This window comes from Leptonotus elevatus, chromosome 20 (assembly GCF_054856555.1).
Source record: "Leptonotus elevatus isolate MCC_2025b chromosome 20, RoL_Lele_1.0, whole genome shotgun sequence".
NCBI lineage: Eukaryota > Metazoa > Chordata > Actinopteri > Syngnathiformes > Syngnathidae > Leptonotus > Leptonotus elevatus.
Window position 1 is genome coordinate 4,855,519 of NC_141258.1, and position 24,728 is coordinate 4,880,246.

Genomic DNA, 24,728 nt, shown 5'->3' on the forward strand with positions numbered 1-24,728 from the left:
AGCAATCATTTGATATAAAATGTGTTAAATGCATATGCACAATTGTTTATTTGACACACATTTCTTTTATTTACAAGAAACAACCAATTATTCAACAAAATAAATAAATAAATAAACATTTTTAATTATGTGTGTCCGTGGTATGCGCGTGGATGAGTACAGCATGCAGTATGTGGTGCTACAAACTACTCAGCTCATAACACAATAAAATTCATGTTTAATACAAGAAAGTTTTACATAAGCATTCTTCTGTTTGGATGTTTTTTTTTTCCTTTTCTTTTAAACAATCTTTACAATTTAAACAATGGTTCAGATTATATTTCTTTTTGAATTCATGCATGCATCCAAATCCTTTCAAATAAATTAATGAGGACAACAGCATTTAACACCATAAAGCATTTAAAATTGAACCCCTAAATAAAAAAATAATCATAATAAAAAAGAAAAAAAGAAAATAGTGGCGCAAACACTCCTTTTTTTTTGTTGCACAGTTTGGGCACCACGTCACTGATCAGAGATCCATGTGTCGAGAGGGATCAATACTCGGGTTTGGGTTTTAAAATGGCAAGTTTGTCATTGCTCAGATGGATCGCACTTTCGGCACCGGTGTTTAGCATGCAATTGTGGCTTCAAATTCTTTAAAGACTGATAAAAAAAATAATGATAAAAAAAAACACAAAGAACGTGTGAGAATGAGTGTGGCAACACTGAGAAAGGATATTGTGTGGTTCACACTTGCCATCGTCAATAGCCGCCTCTGTGATTGACGCGACGTACACAAACAACTGTCTTTTCTTTACTATATTATTATAGAAATTCAATTTTTTTTTTACAGTTAAATGGAAATTTGGTGCGTTTTAAAAGGCGCAATTTTCGAAGCGTTCCAAACAAGCTAGCATTGTTTAACAGTGAAGTTCTCATCCTATGGTGGAAAATGAGCCTCAACCAGATGGGACAACTCAATAGAGCTATTTATTTTGTTAAAAAAACAAAAACTAAATTATTGTTACTTTAGTGAAACGGCTCAATTATTGATTTAAAAAAAATACTTACACAGTAAGGTGCCAAATTAGGCCATAATTGTGTCAAACAATTACATGTTTTTTATTTTATTTAGGAAAGTTTATTATTCTCAATTATAGCACCAAATTGGTCTATAATTTTATCAACATGGCAACTAAAAATTAAATGTTTCATTTATACACTAAATGAGCTGGTCCACAGGTGCCAATAAATTGCTTTAAAAAATAAATACATCTAATTAAATTTTTAATAAAGAGGTAGTTAAGAGTACAATCAGGAGAGGCTACATTATCACTGTGATGTTAAAAAAAAAAAAAAAAAAAAATCTTCTTATTCTAAACTACGGAGGCCCTAAAGTAACAAGGGGCGGCGGGGATCTCATTAGAACGAGAAACTTTCTCATTTGAACGAGAAGTTTTCTCATTAGGACGCGAAACGTTCTCGTTCTAACAAGAAAACTTGAAGAAAGTTAAGAAAGTTTCTCGTTAAGATGAGAAAGTTTCTCGCTAGGATGAGAATGTTTCTCATTAGAATGAAAATGTTTCCCATCGACCGTCACTTTAGGCTGCTCCGAACAATAAAACTCAATATGGTATTTTAATGTGTTAAGTTTCAATTGTTGGTGTGCTATAGAGAAAATCTACAATTATTTTTGAAAAGGAAACTTATCATTTACAAAACATTTCCCACCATTAATGTGACCTAGAACCTCTACAGCATGGGTGTCAAACTCCGGGTCCTGGAGGGCCGCAGTCCTGCAGGTTTTGGATGTTTCCGTTCTCCAACACAGCTGATATATGATCAGCTCATCAGCAAGCTCTGCCTAAGCCTGATACTGATCCTGCTGATTGGAAACCTCCGCAACCTGCAGGACTGCGGCTCTCGAGGACCGGAGTTTGACACCCATGCTCTACAGTGTCAACATAAAGATAAAAAATGGGAGTGATATTTCCATATTTAGGTGATGTGAATATGATGCACAAAGCTGACCTTTTTCTTGCCAAAAACAAACAGTAAGGAAATATTTTCAACGCGACATTTACCCACTGTACGGGACATGAATGAACCTGAGGATGGTAGTTTCAACTTGAAGTTGCTGGTTTGTCTTCAAATTGTAGCCAAGCGCGTTAGCAGGACTGAAACCACACACTTGTGGTCATTTTGCGAGTGAAAGTAGAGATGCAGACTATTCGGACAAGAAAATGGCAGCGACAAGTGCGGGAACAAAAGTGAAGTGGTAGTAGAAGAACATGCATATCTCACAATGCCTGCTGACAAAAGATCCGATCAAACGTGACGCCATTGTTGTGAAGAAAAACCTGAAGGAGAGGGGGAAAATAAAGAAGAGGTTTCACCATCAACAACGTGAAAGCGGAGTGCCACTATAAAAAAAAATTCCGTTTCGTGCTGGAAAAAGTGCAGCGCTGGTTCCCGCTGGGCCGGAATTATCCCTGAATGCTTTCTCGGGCTGCTCCACCCGTCCCTGAAGAGGTGGTGCCGGTGGCGCTCAGTTGAAGTAGAGCTCCTTGGTCAGCATGGAGACCACGCAGGGGATCTGCTTCTTCTCGCTGAAGCGCGGGTCATCGGACCACGACTCGAAGCTGGTGGCCACCATGTAGTTGACGCGCGTCAGGATCTGCATGATCTCGAGCTGCTTGCCGAACTCGTTGAGGACGTTGCACAGCGCCTGCACGAACCAGGAGCCGCGCCCGGGGTTCCTCCAGGAGTAGTACCCTGCCCAGGTCAGAAATGATGGGTTTATTACTTAACTCACTTAAAAATATGGTCTATTTTTAATATTACTGTGTTCCCAAAGACATATTTATACGTTTTTTAGCTCTGTGACTGCGCCACTGCAGTCTCTTACAAGAGGTCGCTTAAAGCAATTGGCGTTATTACAAAAAACGGTCAGCAGGTGGAAGCAGAGTATAAGAGATCACCAGGGCCATGTTGAAAACAAGCTGGTTTCCCCACAGTTCTAAACAGATTTGCGAGTAATGATCAAACACAGCTATATTCTAATGCTAATTGTAGCAAAACGGAAACAGATAGAAATAAATATACTTTTTTTTTTTGCTGATGAAAGAAGAGACTAATCTTTCTTTTGGTAGGTTCCATGTTTTTATCGCAATAGAACAAAACATTCTGTAAGCCTCGCAAAATCAGTCTAAATCCAGTAAAACAGCTGGGAGCGAAGGGGGTTGCTTTGGTGAAAATGGCTGGGAGTTAATGAGTTGGCAAATGTTAATAAGGGCACATTTTTAAGTTGGCGACTCAAACAAATGCGTTACGACAACTCTGACTTTTCCATATTTTGAAGTAGGCTAGGCTACTTTAGCTCCTTGTCTTCATTACGAGTGATGTTGGTTATGCTCGTCACGTAACTTTCTCCAAAAAGGTCATCAAACTACAGTTGTAATGAAAAATTAGCACCTAATGAAGTATCTCACCTGGCACGGTAGAGTAGGCAAAGAGGAAATCCGCCTCGACTGGGATCTTATGTCTTGGATTGGCGTCTGTCTCCAGGGTGTCGTTGGGCGGACCCGAATCCGTCTGTATGCCGTCATCAAATTCGGAACCCCGACAGGCCTGGTGACGTAAACCCAACGATAATTTCATGAGAACTTGTAGCGTAATTCCGCGTGTGTTAACGATAATGACGCGAGTCGTACCTGGATGAAGAACAATTTGGGCTTCCCCACCAGGCTTTTGCACATGTCCCCCCTGAACAGCGAGGTCATGGTCTTGATAGGCATGGCGCCGTCCGTGCCGTAGATCATGCCCTCTTCGCCGTGGCTTAGCAGGATGCAGGCGAAACATGAGCTGTCACTGTGGTCTTCCTCTGAAGCTAACACACACACACACACACACACACACACGCACACACACACCACTTGAATCCGTTTGGGATGATTGAGGCAGCAGGATGGAACCGAATGAAATTTCACCCAAAAGCTCAATATCGCTAACTTTTTTGCGAGGAGTCTTTGCCAACGGTAACAGGGAGCACGGCCCTCACCCTCTCTGAGGAGACGCTCCATCTTCTCGCAGGTTTGATCATTGTAGATGAAGACGTTGAAGCCCAGACTCTTGAAGCACTTGAAGAGCTCGCCGGCGTCGCGGTCCGTCCCGTTGCGTACATTCATCCCTGTCGGGGGGACGCGAGCGTGCTCAGAGGCCTCGCTTTTTTTTCTTTTTTTTTTTTTGACCAAATGTGTTTTTTTTGCTTGTGTACCTGTCTTTTCATCAAAGTTTTTGTTGTTGATGATGATGCACTTGCCCACTCGCCGGTGGCTCATCTTATACTGGAATGTTGGTGAGACAATTCTGTAATGGCTTTCAGAAGAGTAGTCCTGCTCCCGCGTCTGGCCATCCTTATTCTTCTTGCTGAATACAGACACAGTGGCGGACATTTGAATAATTATTATGAACGCACGTAATGCATTTCCTCAAATAATGAACGGTTTGCGCCAATGAATGTGACTTATTTACAACAAAAGTAAGTGAATGCAAATATTTGTGGAAATGAAAACTAAATGAGGAGTGATTGTGGGAATGCTTCAGGTATTTTTATTCTCCACACATTTTTTGCCATGTAACAACTCAACAACAACAATTTAACATTACTTTTCCCAATGGGACAAACATTGAACTTTTTGTAAGTATCACTTTCCACGCCCACTTCGAGGTAATACATATAACTTATAATCATTACCAGGTGTCTGATACTGCTCGGTGGCACAGTTGGTCAAATGCATTGTCCAGTAACCAGGAGGTCATAATTTCATAATTTATATCTCAATTTATTTCATGAGCATTCCACATGCGTTCAACTTTCAGCATTCCCACGCAATTTCTCCAAAAATTGCACTTTGTCTCTTGAATTTTGTTTCCCCCACATTTATTACGGCTCCAACTTGGCACCAGTAGTTGCACAAAAATTTAAATTATAAATACACTTTGCGGTCATCAAGGGTGTCAAACTCGTTTTTACTGCTTGATAATAGTTTGTTCGACAATTGCTCAAGTTACTGTAAAAAGGGGCTCGGTAACAAAAATCACTTCCAGTATCGCTATGTTATTATTTCAACGGATGACAAATTTTAGCAAGAATCATGGAAGTTGATGCACAAGATTTGTTTCCACGGGCCACATAAAATAAAGTGGCAATAAAATCCAACAACTTCGGGTCTCAGACAAAGTAATTAAAATTGTAGCAACTTGATTGCATCCTTCTTAAACTTAAAGCGTAAAAATGATAATTTCAACACAATAATAATTGTAGCACAACACAAACCAGGCAAAGTACTTACTCAGAGACCAAAAAGTACATATGCTCTGCAATAAGGCATAAACGTGCTGGCCAAATTAGGTCACGGTAATCCACCCTAAAATTGAATCAATCCTCACACATTTCCAAGCGGCAAAATGGAGGTAGAAGTAACGTATTAAGAATGTAAAAATTGGCAGCACCTAAAGCGAGAGGAAACGTCCTTGTGGCTATTCTGGCGCGGCTGCCATGTTGGCATTCTTTGGCGGATCCATCCAGATGGGCGGCGTGTTCCAGAAGGGCCTGGCCACGGGGTCAACAAAGGCCTCGTTGCATAGCGCGCTCATATTCTATTAAACGTGTGATTTGACGCCCGACCCCCTCCCACCTCCAAATTGTGCCAACGCGCCATACCAAACAATTGAGGGTGGGCAGGAAAGAGCGGCGGTGGGCAGGGCGCGGCGGTGAAGAGGAGGGCGGCGAGCATCACGTGGCGTTGACTTACCTGGGTTCGTCATTAAGCGCTACGCCACTCTGCATCTGCAAACGAGTATGTTTCTCCAGCTGGTTTTTTGGGGGGCTGGGTGCTAGGATACTGACATGCTCTCTGTGCTGGATGAAGAACCTGACTGGGCCGCTGCGTGCCCACGGGCCGAGGAGGGGGGGGCGGGGGGGCGTCGGAGGGGGGGTGAGGTGGGGGCGGCACGTTGTGAGCCCCCCACTACCCTCCTCCTCCCTGAGTCAGCAACCTTGCCACCGCACCAGCGCTTTCTAAAGGCCTATTCAAACCCAGGGCCCCCTGAACCTCACGCCGCCGTGACCACACTCGGGGTCAACGGGGATAGCGCTACGTTTAGAGGTGAATTAATTCAACATTTATTGTTCTTGTACTGAACGGAATATCAATTTTCAATACAAACAAATACCTCATTTGTGCATTTGGTTGCACCTAATAATCTGGCCTCAGGTTTATGTCATTTTTCCGGCATCAGTGTCCCTAATAATTTGGCCACCGGTGTTCCTAATATTTTGGGTGTACCTAATAATATACCCTGGGGTCTACCTAATACTTTGGGTGTACCAAATGATTTGGCCGACATCATATTCCTCAGAGATGCTCATTGAGTTTTGCTCCAACCAACCAATCAGATGACATGGAAATGCTGACATCTTTCTCTCTGCCCTTGTGAAGATGAGCAATACTGATTTCGAAGTGGGCAGATTAGATTGACATGACAACACATAGAGGCTGAAATCTGATTGGATGGGGGGGGGGGGCGGTATCTCCCACATACATGCACTGAAAGCAGTGGTAGAAACATCACAAAATGAAGAGAATGAACTGCTGGGAATGCATAAATACAATGGATTAAGTATAGGTTATGTAACACATTCATCTTGTTTTGTTTGTGGGTTTTTTAATTGCCAACGTCGTGGCCACAAATTAAGAGTTTTATGACAATTTCTTGACCACGAATTAATATCACCTGACACACCCACTGGGGCTCCAGAGTCACACAATGAAAGTGAAAGCACTTTTTGGTGTGTCCACTTACCCAAAAAGTAAAAACCTCCCCTTGCGGTCAGGTTTAGCGTCAGTGACGTCCACCGACATCTCCTTTTCGTCTTCTAAAGCTCCAAGTTGCGTCTTGTCAGCAGGTTCTCCAGCCATCTGTTGTTAGCACCGTGTTAGCATCAGTTTACCGAACTTTCGCTGTTTACATTTAAAAATAATAATAAACAACAGCACAATTGCAATGCTAGTTAAACTAACAGTGCCAATCCACATTCAACCAGTTCTTTCAATAACAGCGATACAAAAAGCTACTTTTTAACGCAAGTGTAATGAGTCTGACTCCGTCTTGCGAGCCGTTTGCTGAGAAAATGTAAAGTTTTATTAAGCTTCAAACTATTTTGGGTAAGAGTGGCTTTTCATAAACTCACGTTGTGTTGTTATAGTGGTATTACGCCAGGTCAGCCAAGTTGTAAAAAAAAAAGGGGGAAAAAAAGTCGTTTGTTCACCAGCGACACGCTTTCACTTCCTCAAACACAACAGCTGGAATTTTTTTCGGTCAGGTTTGACTGGGAAATCTCCAAGGAGCGTCATTACGTCACGATGTAACGTAACCTGAGTCCGCCATATTTGATAATCTGCACTTCCTTGTCGTTATGCGTGCGTATGGCAGCCATATTGGAACGGTACTGGTCACAGTGGAAAAACATAATACTGTACTGTAGTGAACTTATACAAGAAAATATGTTATGCTTAAAAAAAAAAGTGACTTAAATTTGGATTTTTTTTGTACTCTAAACACAATTATATTTTTTTAGTTAATGTTTGAATATGAAAAAGTGTTATGATCACAATGAAAATGAGACTTAATATATATTGTCAGAAATAAAAGAAAATATTTAGTATTTAAAATAAAAAAATAAAAAATACTTTATCTCATAATGATAATTACCTTTGTATAATTTCAAAAACAAAAATGGTAGAAAAACTTTAATCGGGGATATATCGAATCTATATCCTGCGCTTTTAAATTTGATTTTGGGGTTTTAGAACTGCTCCATATGTAAAGTGTCCGTGTGATTTGGCGCTATGCAAATAAAACTGAATTGAATTGCTTCTATTACCTCATAGAAGTGAAAGCAAATTAAAAGCAAATTGGTAAATATAAAGTCTGATCTTTTTGATAATTTTGTGCCATACAATAATAACATTCATAAAAACAGCAAATAATAGACCAATTTTTATTTTGGAGACTAGGCCATGCTCCCCAACACCTCAGAATATGAGAAGAATATATCAATTGTAAATAAATGCCTTCAAAAAATACTTCAAACGTAGATTTATCACTGTATAAATCAAGCAAGCCACACAACATTCAAAGTTACTTCCAGGAACATTGATCTATCCTCTATCTATAGCTTTTGTTCAGCGTGTAACACTGTCACTCACTATGTGTCATAACAAGGTTGACCTAATTGTCCCAGCAAGGGATCATTACACACATACATCGAGATGTCCTGCAAACAGACAGCTGTGTCTACCAGTGGCCGAGCCTGCTTTGTGACAAGAGGGGTGGTCCGTCATGGGACACGGTGTCAAGTAAGAGACTGCAGTGGCGCAGTCACAGAGCTAAGTTTACCACCAGCGGAGAAACACACGGGAGGGACTGCCTCATAGTTTGAAGTTTGTCTGAAGTTTTGATTTTTGAAGTGGGGGAAAGACAAAGGATTCAAAAATGCAGTCTTGTGCAAGGTGTGGGTTTGTGGTGTACCCGGCGGAGAAGATCAACTGCATTGATCAGGTATTACAAGCGAGTTCCTATTGATCATTGTCTGGCAGAAATCTTTTTTTTTTATAAATTAGTTGGCTTTTTTTTTTTTTACTTGATTTTTTTTCTTTTTCTTTCTGTATTTGAGTTTTCTCTCTCTTTGTAATATATCTTTATTTTTGTAATATTTTTTTGTTTTACCTCTATTGATCTTTGTTTTTCCAAAAGTTATGTGTTCATATTCTTGGGTAATTTATTTGTGTTTTTATAATTGTTTTATTTTCCTTTGATGCAGCGTAATTAAAGCTGATGAATTATTTTAAAACTCTGGCAACAATGTTTAAAGCAGTGGCGAACAACCTGCGGTCCATGGGCCAGAAAGGTTCTGTGATAGCATTTTAGCACCGCATCCAAAAACAAATTACATATCATAGAAACTGTTCTAAAAAAGCCCAAAAAATGTAATATATAATTATATAAAGCATGGGTAAATCAGAACTGGATGCTAATGGTCTAATAGCCTCATGCTAATGCAAAATTTGTGGTCCTGCCCCCGAGTAAAAACTGTGATTAACATCATCTCCTTTCTGAAATAATAATGTGTTTTTCCTTTTTTCAGAACTGGCATAAAGCATGTTTTCACTGCGATGTCTGTAAAATGGTGCTAACGGCCAATAACTTCGTCAGCCACAAAAAGAGGCCTTACTGCTCAGTGTGAGTACTTTCAACCATTATCTGGTTTCTTCATTTCCACACACCAAAAAAAAAAAAAGTCATAAGGTTTACGTTTTGCCGCCCGCAGACACAACCCGAGGAACAACAGCTTCACCAGCGTGTATGAGACGGCCATTAACATCGCCGGGAAAAATCAGAGCAAGGCCAGCAGTGAGGTGAGATGATGTCATGATGGCTTTAGGACACAAACTACTGTCTTTGCAAAACATTTGGAACATGACACAGGTGGCTGCTATGCTTTCCTCAGGCAGTTGTGCCCAGATTTAACACAAAAGTAGGAATTTGGTGGTCCGATTACTTCCTTAAAAAAAAAAAACATTTAAAAAAGCCCTCCATTGCATCTTTTCCCAGAAAGGTGGCTGTGAGTCTGTAGTGACGGCAGCCCAATGGAATGGAGAGAGCGCCTCAGGTTATTTCTGTGTTTCGACCACGTCGCCGACCGGCTTTATGCTTCAGCCGGCTAAAATTAAACCACAAAAAAGATCCCGGCATCGCTTCCTCTCCTCCACCTGTTCCTGTCTGTTGGATTCCGTCTGCGTCTCAAAGTCCACGCAAGGCTCGCGGCTTATATTAGCAGCGGGCTAGCGAACTCATCAGCTACTGACAGACGCACCGAGAGAGACTGAGGTCTTCACATGTTGATATCTGATCTGACCGTTGACTTGTGACCAAGTCTTGCTTTTGCTTGCATGTCCCAGCTTATTTTCCATATACTTGCTTTTAATGCGTAACTTGTTGTCAATGACTCTTTGGCTGAGACTAAAATGTTTTATTGCTGAACTAAATAGCTTTCGAAAGACTATAAGGGGAAACGAACTTTGTGACACCGACAGATTATAAAATAAATGCAGTATATGTTACATCATACTAGATGAGGCCCCAGTCCACAATCCTATAGGACACCATACAGAATCAGGTATCGTTAACAAAGGCTTTCTGGCAGATTTGATATGATTTCACTGTGTCACACACAGAAATAGATTTTCATAAATTATATTCTAGATTTATCCTAAACTGCTTGATGAGATTTTATGATGACATCAAAACCAACATCTGTCCTATATTTTCCACTCAATATTTATTAATAATTAATAATTACTTTTCATAGATGAAATACCTACAAATTGTTCGAGTAATACATGTATTACGTAACCACTACAAATAGGGCTGCTCGATTATGGAAAAAATAATAATTACAATTATTTTGGCAATACAGTAATTTAAATCATGATTATTCAAACTATTATTTATTTTTTGGTACAAAACAAGAACATGTTTAAATGTCAAAAAGAAATGAAAAATATTAAGACAAATAAAATTCTTTGAAAAACTATTATTATGCTAATTATGCACGTTCCCTTTGGATGAAACAAAATGTATTAAATTATAGTTATTTAAAATTGTAATTAATTGAATTTCAATTAATTGCACAGCTCTAACTACAAATGCGTGGGGGCCTGGCATAGAACCCTGTGGAGCTCCGCAAGTACTTACATAAGGCTTTCCTATCAGATTTTGTGTTTTTATAATTTTGTTCACGTGTTAAAACCTTACTCAAATGCGTGTGTTGATTTTACGTTTTGGGATATTACTTGACAAGTTGTTTATGAAGGGATTACCTCCGGCAAAAGATTCTACAGCCTTGGGGCCCTAATGCGGACCCTTGTGGGACTCCACACAAATGTTTATCATCATAGGCACATGTCCTGTGTTGCGCTTGTGCAAATCTGTGCTGGTCTTGGCTTTAACGTTTTGTCGCCTATGCCTGTGCACTTGTAGCTGAAGTACCGCGAGGATGGCGATCGTTTTATGTCCACCTTCCACTATGACATGAAGTCCATGGAGTTGGAGAGAGCTCGTCTAGCCAGTCAGATAGCCGGCCAGGTGAGCTCCCAAGTAGAGCAACTGGCCAAAAGAGGGAGTTCCAGTCAACATTTTATTCTATCCTCAATCCTCTAAAAAAAAATAGTGACAATGAGATATTTTGTTCACCGAATCTCATTACTTCTCTCAGCTTTTGTGTCTTAAATATCTTTGAATGTTTTTTTTTGCATACAAACAGTCCTTCAAGTCTCAGTCGGAGTTCTCGCAGCAGCAGACTTGGTACAACCAAGACATGGTGACCATGTCACAAGCTCAGACAAACATCAGTGACGTAAGTTGACTTAATGCCTTTTTCCTGAATATTTAGTATGAGTTTATTAAATGAGTGCTACGGTGAAAGGCAGCGGTGTGAAGTACAAATAAACTTGCCTTTCTAATAACAGGTAAAGTACATGGAAGAATACGAGCAGTCCAAAGGGAAAGGCAGCTTCCCGGCTCTGATCACACCAGGATACCAGGCAGCAAAAAACGCCAACACTTTGGCAAGCAACGTAAGGGAACAATTGCCAAATATGGTGCATCATTTTGTGCCCATTTTGAGCTTTTTGTGCTCTATCCCTAAAAGCTTGAATACAAAAAAGGGCACGAAGAGAGAGTTTCAAAATACACCGCCTTTGTGGACCCCCCTGAGGTACTCCTGGCCAAGAAACAAGGACAGATTGTCAGCGATGTGAGTCTTTGCCAGTGACTTTCATTCACACTTTGGAGATAATAATGCTAATGCTATGGTACATTGAATCGAGTTGCAATCATCGTTTGGTCTTTTTTTTTTTTTTTTTTTTTAAGATAAATGGATTAATGGCATTTCAATAAATTTCAATGGGGAAAATTGATACTGTTTTTATTTTTATTTTTTTACAAATGTCTTGTGCCCGTGATGCCAGAGGTGGCAAATCCAGGTCCAGAAAGTAAAAACCCTGCCACAGTTTGGCTTTAGCCCCAGGTGCTAGCTAGCTGTTTACCTGATAGAAAGCTCGCTAGCTAGCATGAGGGGCTAAAGCCAAACTGTGGCAGGGTTTTTACTTTCTGGACTTGGATTTGCCATCTTTGTGTGACGCTATTATATAATATTCTTTTTTGCAGTATGCCTACACAGAGGAATACGAGCAGCACAAAGGCAAAGGCAGCTTCCCCGCACATCTCACACCTGGATACAAGATGTCAAAAAAGGCCTCCGAACAGGCCAGCAACGTAAGCATAAAATCACTCATATGTTTAGTGGTGGGAAGTAACAAAGTGCAAATTAGTGTACTTAAGTAGATTTTGAGGAGTCATTTTACTTTATTCTCAATATTTTGAAACTGATATCCGTTCTTCCTATTCCTCGCAAAATCAGCTTTTGTAACCTCTTCTGATGACAACAACACTACTCTGTGCTTTTTGTGGCAGATAAAGTATCGTCACGTATACGAGCAGGAGATAAGGGGCAAAGCCAGTGCCGACGCGGCCACAGCCGAAATGCTCCATGCCAAAGAGAATGCAGAAAACTTCAGCCAGGTCATTAATTTTCACTACTGTCTTCTACTACTGTAATGTTGTCATGTATGCTAATCTAGAGAATAAAAAAAAACTTGTTGTGCTTCATGAATCAACTCTAGTGTGTTTAACTAGTTCAATCCCAGCCGTTATCACTGAAGCAACCTTCTTCGCTCCCGGCTGTTTTACTGGATTTTTACTGATTTTGCAAGGCCCGCAGAATATTGTGTTCTATTGCTATAAAAACATGTAACGCACCAAAAGAAAGATTAGAGTCTCTTCTTTCATCAGGAAAAAATATATTTCTGTTTCCGTTTTGCAGCAATTAGCATTAGAATATAGCTAAGTTTCATCATTATTCACAAATCTGTTTAGAACTGTGGGTAAATAAGCTTGTTTGCAATGTGGCCCTAGTTGATCTCTTATACTGTGCTACCACCTGCTGGCTGTTTTTGTAATTACTACCATTACTTTACCCGTTCTCTGCAGTTCAGAGGCTGCATAATCAAAGCCTCCTTTATGCTCTAGCATTAAAAAAAAACATAAAATATGTATAACTATGTATTTGGGAGAAAATGAGTTAATTATGCGGTGGACTTTCTGTAGATCGCCTACACGGAAGAGTACGAGCAGCAGCGGGGCAAAGGAAGCTTCCCCGCCATGATAACGCCCGGGTATCACCTGGCCAAAAAGGCACAGGAAAACGCAAGTGATGTGAGTGTAAATTTCATTTTGCGTTTTGGTTAAAGCAGGAATTTGGATTCTTACAAGTTGTGTGGCTAAAAAAAGGAGCCAGGGTCAGTTAAAACTGATTTTGGTCCAAATTGTGAGTTAGTGAGGTAAGCAGAAAACACTGCAAAAAAAAAAAAAATCCACTTTCCTTCATCTGTTTTTCTTGCAGCTGAAATACAGAAAAGACTTAAATAAGATGAAGGGCACGTCACATTTCCACAGCCTGACCTCTGAGGAGAACCTGGCCTTGATGAACGCACGGAAGATCAACAAGCTCGTCAGTGAGGTGAGGCAGTCGCTTGGCTTTTTGCCACCACGTGGATAGGACGCCAGCAAAAAGGATGGTTAGCATCTTTCACATGCCGCAGCTTACCTCCAAAGCTACTATGGCGCATCCGTCCGAAATGATGTCACCATGCGTGGTTGTGGCTATATTCTTAACAGTGAACATGTTGGTGCCTGTTGCAAGTGGCTGGTGACGGACTGGCAACATTATATTTAGAGCAAGGTGATAGTCAAGTCATAATTGAGATATTACAGTTTTTAGCAAGTACATTTTTGCCTTGTGTTTGAAAATGTTGACCTGGTGATGGTCATCATGATGTTGGTACTTGGAGAGCGAATAATTTTTTGGGTGGTAGGTACTAAATTGTTCAAACATTTTGAAACGTGTATTTTCTATACGGACCAACAGATCGAGTACAGGAAAGACTTGGAGAACAGCAAAGGCCACAGTATCAATTTTTGCGAGACACCCCAATTTCAGAATGCTTCCAAAGTAGCCAAGTTCACCAGTGATGTAAGTTAAGAATTATTTATGATAAACTGGCCCGCAGCTACAATTATACATTATATTGTGGTGATAGTGGAGATAACACATGCTGTTTTTTTCTCTGTGTGGTGCAAAAGAACAAATACAAAGAGAAGTACATGAATATGAAGGGCCACTATGAAGGCTCGGGAATCGACAAGAGGACCATGCACGCCATGAAAGCCCGGACGCTGGCCAGTGATGTAAGCCTCGTCATTTACAGACCTTTCGCATGTAAAAGAGCAAGACTCGTCAAGTCACATCTATCATAAGTTTCCGCCAAGCAAGCCCCAAGTTCTAAAATCAGAAATTTAAGTCATGTGACAAGGTCCCTTCTTCTTAGTCCATATTTATTGAACCAATGTTGACACGTTTGTCCTAAAGAATTAAGAAACTATGGTCTATCTCATGCGGTTCAGATTTCATACAAACAAGGTCACGATCAAGATCAAGGCGAGTACAATTACCAAGCCACACTGACGCCAGGCTACCGCAGCCAAAGGAAACTGGACCCACTTAAAGACGTGAGTTCTCCAAAGTCTGATTAAAGTCCTCATTGAGGGATTTGCTAAGTGAACGTTTTTGTTTTGTTTCCACCTGCGCAGAAGAACTACAGGCAGCATATCGACCAAGTCAAGTACAGCCTAGTGACGGACACGCCGGAGATCCTCCTGGCGAGGAAAAACGCTCATCTGATCAGCAATGTGAGTCCAACACATGATCTCAATAGTATGATTGTACACCACTGAAATGTTTGAAACAATGAGTTTTGGGATGAGTAATCTGCGACGTGTAATCTATTTTGATTTGACGTCACTGGTATACTGCAGATGGGCTAACTGGTAGTGGTCAAAGTGAATTTTGGTATCATATATATATTTAAATTATTCTATGCTCTTGATCTGGAAAATGATCTAAATTAACCTTCTATTTTAAGAAAAGACCATTTTATTTTTATTTGAAACACCCATCTTTTACTTTGTGTTGCGAGCCAACCTTGGAGTTATGAAAACCCTTTTCGCCTTCATCCAGCTAAATTACAAAGCAGACTACGAAAAGACCAAGCATCTGTACACGCTCCACGAGGACCTGCCCCAAATCAAAAAGGCCAAAGACAATGCAGCCTTGTGCAGTGATGTGAGTAGTCACTCATTTTCCTCAATTTCCAGGTACACATATTCGCCCACTGACACATCACGTCACTCTCGTTCCAGATTAAATATAAGGAGGAGTGGGAGAAGACCAAATCTAAAGCGTGCGACATTGGTGTGCACGACCTCAGTGTCAAGGCGGCGAAGGCCTCGCGAGATCTCGCCAGTGATGTGAGAAAACCAACATAGCCGGTGTTACTTGCAACACATGACAAACAGGTCACAGTAAGTTTGATGTGTTCTAGCTTAAATACAAGGAAAACTATCTGAAGAACAAAGAATTGGCTGTGGGTGTCAACGTGAGCGATTCCAAGACCTTACATTCGCTTCAGGTGGCCAAGATGCGCAGTGACGTAAGTCATTCCGAGTAACCTGACTCGCGTGTCTATTTATGAATTCACTCCCACTGTTGAACCTCTCCTGCAGATCGCATACAAGAAGGGCTCCAAGGAGAACCAGGGCCAGTACAGCCTGTCTATGGACATGGTCAACCTAAGTCACGCGAAAAAGGCCCAAGCTCTGGCCAGCGACCTGGAATATCGCACCAGGCTGCACGACTACACCGTCATGGCTGATGACATCAAGGTCCAGCAGGCCAAGAAGGCGTATTCCCTTCAGAGTGAGGTGAGAAATAGACGCATGATCTTAAAATGAAAAATGAACTAATGAAGTCTGATTATATACTGCAGATGTGTTTTTTTCTTCTGCCCATCAGAACCAGTATCGGTCAGACTTGAACTGGATGAAAGGAGTGAGCTGGGAAACTGACGGTTGCCTCAACATCACTCAGGCCAAGAAAGCTGGAGATCTTCTCAGCGATGTTAGTTCTCTGTCATGTGCTTAATCGATCAGTGATCTCTGGATTAAGTGACATATTGAGTTACTGGCATTTTTCACTCTTTTGTAGAATAAATATCGGCAGAAGGTGGATCAGATCAAGTTCACCCAAGTGGCAGACAATCTGTCCATCAAACACGCCAAGAAGAGCCAGGAACTGCAGAGCGATGTAAGATCATTGCGATAAAGGCATCCTTTTATTGCTGCAGCTCACCTTTTATCATTGGTTGATCAAATTGTGCTTTTTTTTTTTAGCTGGCATACAAAGCGAACACAGAGCAGATGATCCACCAGTACACCATGACAAACGATGAGCCGCTGTTCAGACAAGCAAAGGCAAACGCTGAGCTTCTCAGTGGGGTGAGTGCACCTACCATGACGATGTTAAAGGTAATTTTTTTATTAGCTGAATTCGTAAGGTAGTTCATCGCTAAGGCTGGAAGTGTCAAAGAACATGCCTACCTAAACTGAAGCGGGATGTCACTTATTGAACGTAAAACACATTGCATTAGGGTTGAACATCTGCAGAATCCGGTTGTTTATGGGTCTCAATGTTGTTAGAACCGTACATTCGCCATCAAGACAAAGAAGGTCATTCAGGGTTTGCTTTAGTTGCATTTTCAAATGCAAACTGTCATTTTTCTGCCTCTACTTTCTCCTTTTCTTTCAGAAAATCTACAAAAGTCAATGGGAGAAACAGCGGGAAAAGGGCTTTGAGCTCCGACTTGACTCACTTTCTATTCTCACCGCTAGAGCTAAAAGAGACCTGGCCAGTGATGTGAGTCCCCCCCCCCCCCCCCCCCCCGAAGAACTTAAGCCAGGACCTTTGAAGTTTGGAATTCAAGAAATAATAGTGTCCTAGGGTTCTTCCATTATAAAACCTCTGCCTAGCTAATGAAGCTACTTGATAGATCTAGCTAGCTACTGACACACAAAGCTATTAAATAACTAATGATCCACAACCTGTCTATTATGTCTACTCTGTTGCCATCCAAACCATTCAAGTTCTGTAAACCTACATACTTACATACTTGGCTAAAGGCTGTTTTAAGAACACTCAATCTTGTTCCCTGGCAGGTCAAATACAAAGAACAATACGAGAAAAACAAAGGCAAGGTGATCGGAATCAAGTCGGTCAGTGACGATTCTCAGATGGCTCACTCGGCTCTGGCCACCAAACTACAGAGTAACCGCGACTACAAGAAGCACTATGAGGATACCAAGACCCAATTCAAGTGAGGCCCTCAACTGTATTCAGTGAAATAACCACATGTAATGACTTTTTCATGTGTTCTGTTCCTGCACCAAATGTTCATGAGCTCCGGTTAAACGTACTTCAAAGGAGAACACAGAGTCTGATACAAAAGATATCGCTTTATTATGTACTATCACCTCGGAGAAGATTATGCTTTTCCTTTTCTGACATAAACACTAGATATTTATATTCTTCATCAACAGCACCACAAAGTTTCAATCTATCTTCCCTCCAGTGTTTCTCTGGACATGCTGAACATCAGCCAGGCCAAGAAGGCCCAAGACTTGGCAGCCGACTACAACTACAGAACATTCCTGCACGAGTACACCACGCTGCCAACTGACATGAAAGTTGCCTGGGCAAAGAAGGCCTATGGACTGCAGAGCGACGTCGGTCCCATGAACAGAAACATATGTGATTAATATTTTGCCAAACATTTAGAAGAACTACATGCATGTGTGTGTCTTTAGAAACTGTACCGATCCGATCTAAACTGGATGAAGGGCGCTGGCTGGGAGGCGTCAAAGTCTTTGGATGTCCAGCAGGCCAAAAAAGCTGGAGAGCTCGTCAGCGAGGTAACGTCTGACCATGTAACCCAAAAAGCATTTCCGGTTACCTGATACGATTCCGTTATTATACCTACATTACAAAAACCTAGGACCATTGGTAAAATTATCTATGGAGTGTACTGTACTGTTAAACAACTTAGGCGATGAGAAACTGTAGGTCAGAATGTATTTAAAGAGCAGGGGACCTTTCATAAACTCTTGAAACTAGGTTAAGTACCATGTCAACGATTAACAAGGGAAATGTTAATAAAGTCAGGTGTCTGGTTGCCAAGACTATTGACCTTCAAAAAGCCAATGACATTTTCAAGTCATGATTTAAACCCCTCCTGCTTTAGAAAAAGTATCGCCAGAATGTGAGTGCCCTGAAGTTTACAAGTGTTGAAGACACACCAGAGATGGTTCAGGCCAAACTCAGCAACAAACTGGCCATTGATGTGAGTACTTCTGACTTTGGTGTGGATGTAATAAATGTGATTACTAGGTATGCTCATGTGAAATTATGATGGTTGATTGTGGTGTCTTTACAGAGGTTGTACAGAGAGAAGGGAGAAAACATGAAGCACATCTACACCCTCAATGAGGAGCTTCCTGAGTTTGTGCAGGCGAAGATCAATACCTTGAACCTGAGTGAGGTAAACAGATGCAAAAAAAAAAAAAAAACCAATCCATTCCATTCAGTCTTTGTCGGACTTTTACAAGTAAAAACTGTTGCATTTCAGAGTCGTTACAAGGAATCTTGGATGAAACTACGTGACAGCGGATATAAACTGCGCCTTGATGCTATTCCTTTCCAGTCGGCCAAAGCTTCTGCTGACATCCTCAGCGATGTGAGTGGCTAGCGCTCCGGTCCCATGAGGACGAATTAGGACATCTGATGTTTGTGTCATTATAGCAAAAATACAAAGAGGAGTTTGAGAAGACCAAAGGGAAGATGATTGGACTGAGAGGGCTGGAGGACGACATCAACATGGCTCACTCCGTTTACGCCAACAAGCTGCAGAGCGACGTAGGTGGTTTCTCTCTTTTTGTATGATTTCGACCTTATTAAGAACTTTCTTTCCTCCCGCAACCCAGATTAAGTACAAGAAGGAGTCGGCCAGCCAGCTCTCCAAGCACCACCTGCCAATGGATATGATGGAGGTGGCCCATGCCAAGAAGGCCCAATCTTTAGTCAGCGATCACGACTACAGGCTCTTCTTGCATCAGTACACCTCGCTACCGGATGACATGAAGCTGCAGGCGGCGAAGAAGGCATACGCTTTGCAGAGCGAGGTAAGACGCACCGCACGCTTGCAGTAGGAGGCATTAGAAGTCACAACACACCGACAGCTATACGACGCTTTTTGTCCATGTTGCAGAGAATATACCGATCTGACCTCAATTACCTGCGGGGTGCCGCATGGATCGCAACTGGGGCTGTGCAAATTGAAGGCTCCAGGAAAGCCACTGACCTTATCAGTGATGTAAGACTGATTATTTAGCTAACTGCCTACCAATCTACTGGAGCTATGATGACTCTACTCTATTTGTCCTGTCTCAGAAAAAGTACCGCCAGCAGCCATACAACTTCAAGCACACGTCTGTGGCAGACTCCCCTGATATAGTACATGCTAAATTCAGTGGACTAATCACAAATGAGGTAAGTGTATTATTTTCCCTCAACTTGATACCGTATTCACTGACTATGCCTCTCTCTTAGCGTCTGTACAAAGAGAAAGGGGTGAATGACCAGCACAGCTACACCATCACGGCCGATAGACCGGAGATCACTCAAGCAAAGATCAACGCAGCTAACTTTAGCGAGGTAAGACCGGCCTCTGTGGCCCATGGCTTTTTTTCCCACCGGTGGACATTTTAAACCAGACGGTTGTTTCTTCAGATCCGATACAGAGACTCCTGGCACAACCTGAGGGCTCAGGGCTACAAACTGACCATGCAGGACATCCCGTTCCAGGCGGCCAAGAGCTCCACAGGCATCGCAAGTGATGTAAGATTACTATTACAGACACAGACTACTCTATTAAGTCACATTCCAGTTAAGAAATACAATGACAGCATATTTGGCCTCTTCTCCCTCTCCGCAGTACAAGTACAAACACAATCACCTCATGGAAAAAGGCAAGCACATCGGCGCCCAAAGTGTTTTGGACGATACGTACCTGCTGCACTACATGCAGGCAAACCGGCTGGCTAGTGACCAGGAGTACCGAAAGGAGGCCCTGACGGCCAGCGGGCGCTACCACCTGACGCCAGACATGGTCCACCTCGTCACGGCCAAGAACGCTCAGGCCTTGGCCAGCGAGCAGGACTACAGGAAGAGGCTTCACGAGTACACGGTGCTTCCCGACGACATGAAGGTCAAGTGGGCCAAGAAGGCCTACAACCTGCAGAGCGAGGTGAGGCAAGGCGACCGATGGCCAAAAAACACAACAACTGGGATGTGAACTCAACCGAATGATTTGACCACTTCCTGTCTAGACGCTGTACAAGTCGGACTTGAACTTCATGAAGGGCGTGGCGTGGGACGGCGTGGGGGCGCCGCAGCTGGAGTCGGCCAAGAAGGCTGGGAAGCTTGTTAGTGATGTAAGTGTGCACTTTCAACTTTAATTGTGTTGAAAATGAGCACAGCAAGGCACTTTTGCAAAAGCGCTGCGTGGACATCTTACAAATCCTGATGAAAACCCTAAATTCACGACGTTCGCAAGCATTCGCCGCTCAGTGAGATACCAGCTTTATCGGTGCCGATATTTGTCAAAATGCCAAATATTGGCACCGATAATCGGCCCGGCCGATAATCGATCTATCCCTAGTAGTTGTAGTAGTAGAACACGGTACCATTTTTGTATTATTGCGCTTTCGCCATGCAGAAGCGATACCGCCAACTACCAGACAGCTTGAAGTTCACCTCAGTAACGGACTCCCCAGATATGCTCCACGCCAAGGCCAGCTATCAACAATGTAGCGAGGTAACGTGAAGGAAAATTGAAAATGAAACTGCCAGCATTTAACCACCTTTTTGATACATGATTCCGGTTCTCCACTCAGCGGCTGTACAAATCGGGCAGGAACGACGGCATGAACAAGTACACCTTACATCCAGATGATCCCGACTTCGTCCGGGCCAGGATGAACGCCCAGCACATTAGCGACGTAAGATCGACTAACACATTTAATTATTTGACCACAGATAAAAAAAAAAGTTTAGAGAAAGTCAAATGAAGTTAGTTGATCCTGAAATGTTACCTGAAAGCTGAAGATTCCTAGCTTTTGGGTAAAGTAGTGTTTTTCTCTTTGGCGCAGAAAGTCTACAAAGCCTCTGGGGAGCAGCGGAAGATGCTGGGCTACGACTTGAGGCTGGACGCTATCCCCTTCCAAACAGCAAAGGCCTCCAGGGAAATTGCCAGCGACGTGAGTGTTGTCTCCTCCAAAATGGACATAGTCGTCAAAGTTGGAAAGCATTCCCCCAAGAAAGAATCAGCGTTCAGGAGGGGCTGACCCAAGACTACTTTCCCTTTGACTAGGTGCTCTACAAGGACTCGCACTTGCGCGAGAAGGGCCAGCAGGTGGGGCTACGCTGTGTGGAGGACGACCCGAAAATGATGCACTCATTGGCGGCCAGCAAGCTCCAGAGCAACCTGGAGTACAAGCGGCTGTCCAAGGAGCAGCACTCCAACTACAAGATCCACGCCGACCAGCCCGAGTTCCTGCTGGCCAAGAAGAGCCAGGCACAGTCCAGCGACCTGGCGTACCGCAGCAAGTTCCACAACTACACGTGCGACTCGGAGCAGCTCCAGGTCAAACACGCCAAGCAAGCCTACAAACTGCAGAGCGACGTAAGTAAGGCTCACAGACTCGTCTGTGAACATTTTCGGTCAAAGTCCAATTTCCTCGATTGAGCTTTTTTTTTTTTTGCTGACTCACTGTCATCACAAATCGCAGGTGAACTACAAGTCGGACCTGAACCGGATGAGGGGAGCGGGCTGGACCCCTCCGGGCTCCCACAAGGTCGAGCTGGCCCGCCGGGCCGCCGAGCTGGGCCTGGCTGAGGGGGTGACCACAGATGAGGCCATTGCCAAGTATCAGCGCATGATAATGGTGAGACTGAATTCTTCCGTCTGGCCATTCAGCATCAAATAATCGTTCATTTTGTCTCTTATAATGCCGTCACTATCAAATATTTTTTGAATCAATTAATCTGTCGATTATTCAATCCATTAATCGACTCATTGGATTCATTTTAATTTTGCATTGAAGTCATTACAAAAGCATTTTTTTCCTGATTACTGTTTATTTTGTGCTTCATATTTATATAGTGATTTAAAAAACGGGGCATTGATGTACAATGTTACCGGTTCGATCGTTGTTTTCCAAAGTATAAAAGAGATGTTTGCAAATGTCTGATTTTGATTAAACACAGATGATAATCAATCATCTTTCACGAGGGACTACAAAAATCAGCGAACAATTACTGTTGTTATGCTGAAATCAGATGATTTGGACAATTTTAAATAAATAAAAAAGGCTGTTGATTAATTTGATAATCGATAACTTGTCGATTAATCAATTAATTATGACATCTAGTCTCGTACTGCCTTTGCTCTCATCAGCGGTTACTCGGCACAACTGCACATTTGTGATTCGGCCCTGACAACTAGTCTGTTGGCATGGCTGCTTTAGAGCGCCTCGTTGTCAACCGTGAGTTTGCGTAAGTCTTGCAGATAGCGGCGGAAGAGTGAGTGCAGAATTCTTCTCTTTTTTTTTTTTTTACGTCTGAGTTGATAGCCAGGATGAGGACTGATGTGGCCGCTTTAGAGCGCCTCATTGTAGGTTGTGAGTGCATGCATGTCATGAAGAGAAGGTGAAAGAGGGATAAGATTTATTATTATGACATGACAGCCAGTGTTTAAGACAAGGACTTAACCAGTAAATAAAAGGGAATGAATAGTTTCCACAGATTTTAATTGGTTTAAGGTGGTCGTGAAAGAGCCGAAATGTACAATTTGGCAACAACAGTATATTATTTTTATATTTCAAGAAAAATCTGACAAAATCTGACAAAATCCACACCCTTGAGAATTTACATAACGCAAAAAGCATTCAGTCGAATTGGTCATTGTTGATCCCAGAGGCTCAAAAAAAAACTTTCTACCAACCTCTTCCATGTTGTAGCTGCACTACCAGCAGCGGATGGAGGATCAACAACAACAACAACAACAACAACAACAACAACATACGTCCGAGCAGGTGGAGACCAGCAAGGAGATCCGGCAAGGCGTCAACATGGACGCCACGGAGGTGCTTCACGTCAACAGGACCAAGAGCTCCCAGACCGTGCAGAAAAAGACCACCACGACCACCACCACAAGTAGCAGCAGCGCCACCTTCAAATCCATGGAAAAGAAATCCAGCAGCACCTCGTCGGCCGCCCGGCATGGCACGCTCAAGACGTCCAGTCAGGCCAAAGCCATTAAAGATACTTAGAAGCTTTGGAGAAAATGGCTACACTGAACTGAACTGCCGCTAGATGGATGATTCGCGAAGGACACAAGCATGTTGAATAAAAACGGGGACGTGTTATGTTTAGCAAAAAAAATGTACTTAACACAGTGGCGGACTTGTATGAGGAAAAAAAAAAGTATATGGCGCGCGTAACCACTACAACTATGGATTTAAGCTATTTGAGCATTTATTCAATATCCGTGATATCCACTGTAAGGTTGGGAAGGAAAAGTCACAGACGCCAAAGAATGCTGGAAGAATAAATGCTGGATCTGGTGGGGCACTCAACCACTTGCCCCGCATGCAAAACCGCCACTGTGTGTTGTTAATGAAAATTAGCAAGAAGAATTGTGGGATTGAATGGAACAGACACGTGACCTGAAATATTATTTCAATGTTAATGTTTGCATTTAAGAATGTATTTACAGCAGGAAGTGGCCATTTAGACACAGAATAAATTGTTTTCACGTAAGCAGACATATTTGACACAACTTTTGGTTTGGTGACGATGTTTTCTTAGAGGCTTGATGTCGTACACTTGGAGCGAGGTATCAACTCTTTAAGTCTGGCAGGTTCAGCTTTAGTGACGCGTAAACTCAAAGCTGGGCTCGGAGTAAATGCTCCATTTTACTGCTTTCAAAATAAAAGTTTTTATTCTCACCAGATCTGTTTTTGAGGTTGTTTTTTTAAAGTGAATATTGAAATAAAAAACCACAAACACATTAGTCAAATACAGTGGTATGTTAATGTACAAAATTTTCGAGATAAACGATTTACCTTGTCTTTCAAATAAATAATCGAAAACAACTCTTCAAGCTGTTTGCCTCTACCTGTTCAAATGTATCGTAAAACTAAACAAATAAAAACTAAACAAAAACGACTCAACTTTTGCTCATGAAAGTCTGCTAGCTTAATGCTAACATGAAAAACGACATTGGCTAATAAAATTAGCATTTATTGTGTGTCCTAGGTTATAAACAAACTGATATTGGAACCCAATTAGTGCAACAACATATAGACCAAAAATAAAACAATACTCACTGGCATATATTGTTTTTTTCATCCTTGAAAAATTACTAATTTTATTGGAGGTCGTCTTCTTCTGTCGCATCATTTTACGTGTAATATTTGTAGTACATTGCTGTGTATAGCACTGCCCCCTGGTGGCTGAGGCACCCCTGAACAAGCAGCATAATGCTCATTAT

The 24,728-nt window shown here is 42.0% G+C and overlaps 2 protein-coding genes across 4 annotated transcripts; one reads left to right on the forward strand and one right to left on the reverse strand.

Moving 5' to 3' along the window:
- On the reverse strand, window positions 1-24,634 carry casp7 (caspase 7, apoptosis-related cysteine peptidase). Of its 2 annotated transcripts, none has more exons than XM_086064382.1 (7): window positions 24,565-24,634; window positions 6,850-6,965; window positions 4,259-4,410; window positions 4,043-4,171; window positions 3,696-3,871; window positions 3,474-3,612; window positions 1-2,757 (listed from the first exon to the last, which is right to left on the reverse strand). In XM_086064382.1, the coding sequence occupies exons 1-7, from the start codon at window positions 24,568-24,570 to the stop codon at window positions 2,531-2,533; spliced, it is 945 nt and encodes a 314-aa protein (XP_085920508.1). In that variant the 5' UTR covers window positions 24,571-24,634; the 3' UTR covers window positions 1-2,530. The 2 variants fall into 2 exon arrangements, with proteins under 2 accessions (XP_085920508.1, XP_085920509.1); XM_086064383.1 differs by lacking the exon at window positions 24,565-24,634 and adding an exon at window positions 7,238-7,389 and having other exon boundaries at window positions 2-2,757.
- On the forward strand, window positions 8,432-24,103 carry nrap (nebulin-related anchoring protein). 2 transcript variants are annotated; one of them, XM_086064372.1, is made up of 43 exons: window positions 8,432-8,607; window positions 9,194-9,288; window positions 9,377-9,464; window positions 11,089-11,193; window positions 11,372-11,464; window positions 11,577-11,684; window positions 11,759-11,863; window positions 12,277-12,384; window positions 12,583-12,690; window positions 13,276-13,383; window positions 13,571-13,687; window positions 14,096-14,200; window positions 14,311-14,415; window positions 14,632-14,736; window positions 14,818-14,916; window positions 15,245-15,349; window positions 15,427-15,534; window positions 15,609-15,716; window positions 15,790-15,987; window positions 16,079-16,183; window positions 16,271-16,369; window positions 16,456-16,560; window positions 16,871-16,978; window positions 17,278-17,435; window positions 17,691-17,844; window positions 17,926-18,030; window positions 18,360-18,458; window positions 18,552-18,656; window positions 18,744-18,851; window positions 18,917-19,030; window positions 19,099-19,296; window positions 19,383-19,487; window positions 19,565-19,663; window positions 19,724-19,828; window positions 19,904-20,011; window positions 20,109-20,420; window positions 20,503-20,607; window positions 20,892-20,990; window positions 21,070-21,174; window positions 21,325-21,432; window positions 21,546-21,857; window positions 21,964-22,119; window positions 23,194-24,103. In XM_086064372.1, exons 1-43 carry the CDS (start codon window positions 8,542-8,544, stop codon window positions 23,503-23,505), a joined length of 5,418 nt encoding a protein of 1,805 aa, XP_085920498.1. In that variant the 5' UTR covers window positions 8,432-8,541; the 3' UTR covers window positions 23,506-24,103. The 2 variants fall into 2 exon arrangements, with proteins under 2 accessions (XP_085920498.1, XP_085920499.1); XM_086064373.1 differs by lacking the exon at window positions 11,089-11,193.
- Window positions 24,635-24,728: the final 94 nt, after the last annotated feature.

Excerpts from the sequence above, each read along its gene's own strand:
- casp7 (XM_086064382.1), bottom strand. Across the intron at positions 3,872-4,042 it reads GGAGCGTCTCCTCAGAGAGG|CTTCAGAGGAAGACCACAGT; the intron begins GTGAGGGCCGTG and ends TGTGTGTGTTAG. Across the intron at positions 2,758-3,473 it reads TGCCTACTCTACCGTGCCAG|GGTACTACTCCTGGAGGAAC; the intron begins GTGAGATACTTC and ends TGACCTGGGCAG.
- nrap (XM_086064372.1), top strand. The coding sequence starts at position 8,542 with ATGCAGTCTTGTGCAAGGTGTGGGTTTGTGGTGTACCCGGCGGAGAAG. Across the intron at positions 18,459-18,551 it reads GCAACAAACTGGCCATTGAT|AGGTTGTACAGAGAGAAGGG; the intron begins GTGAGTACTTCT and ends GTGTCTTTACAG. Across the intron at positions 19,829-19,903 it reads ACGCAGCTAACTTTAGCGAG|ATCCGATACAGAGACTCCTG; the intron begins GTAAGACCGGCC and ends TTGTTTCTTCAG.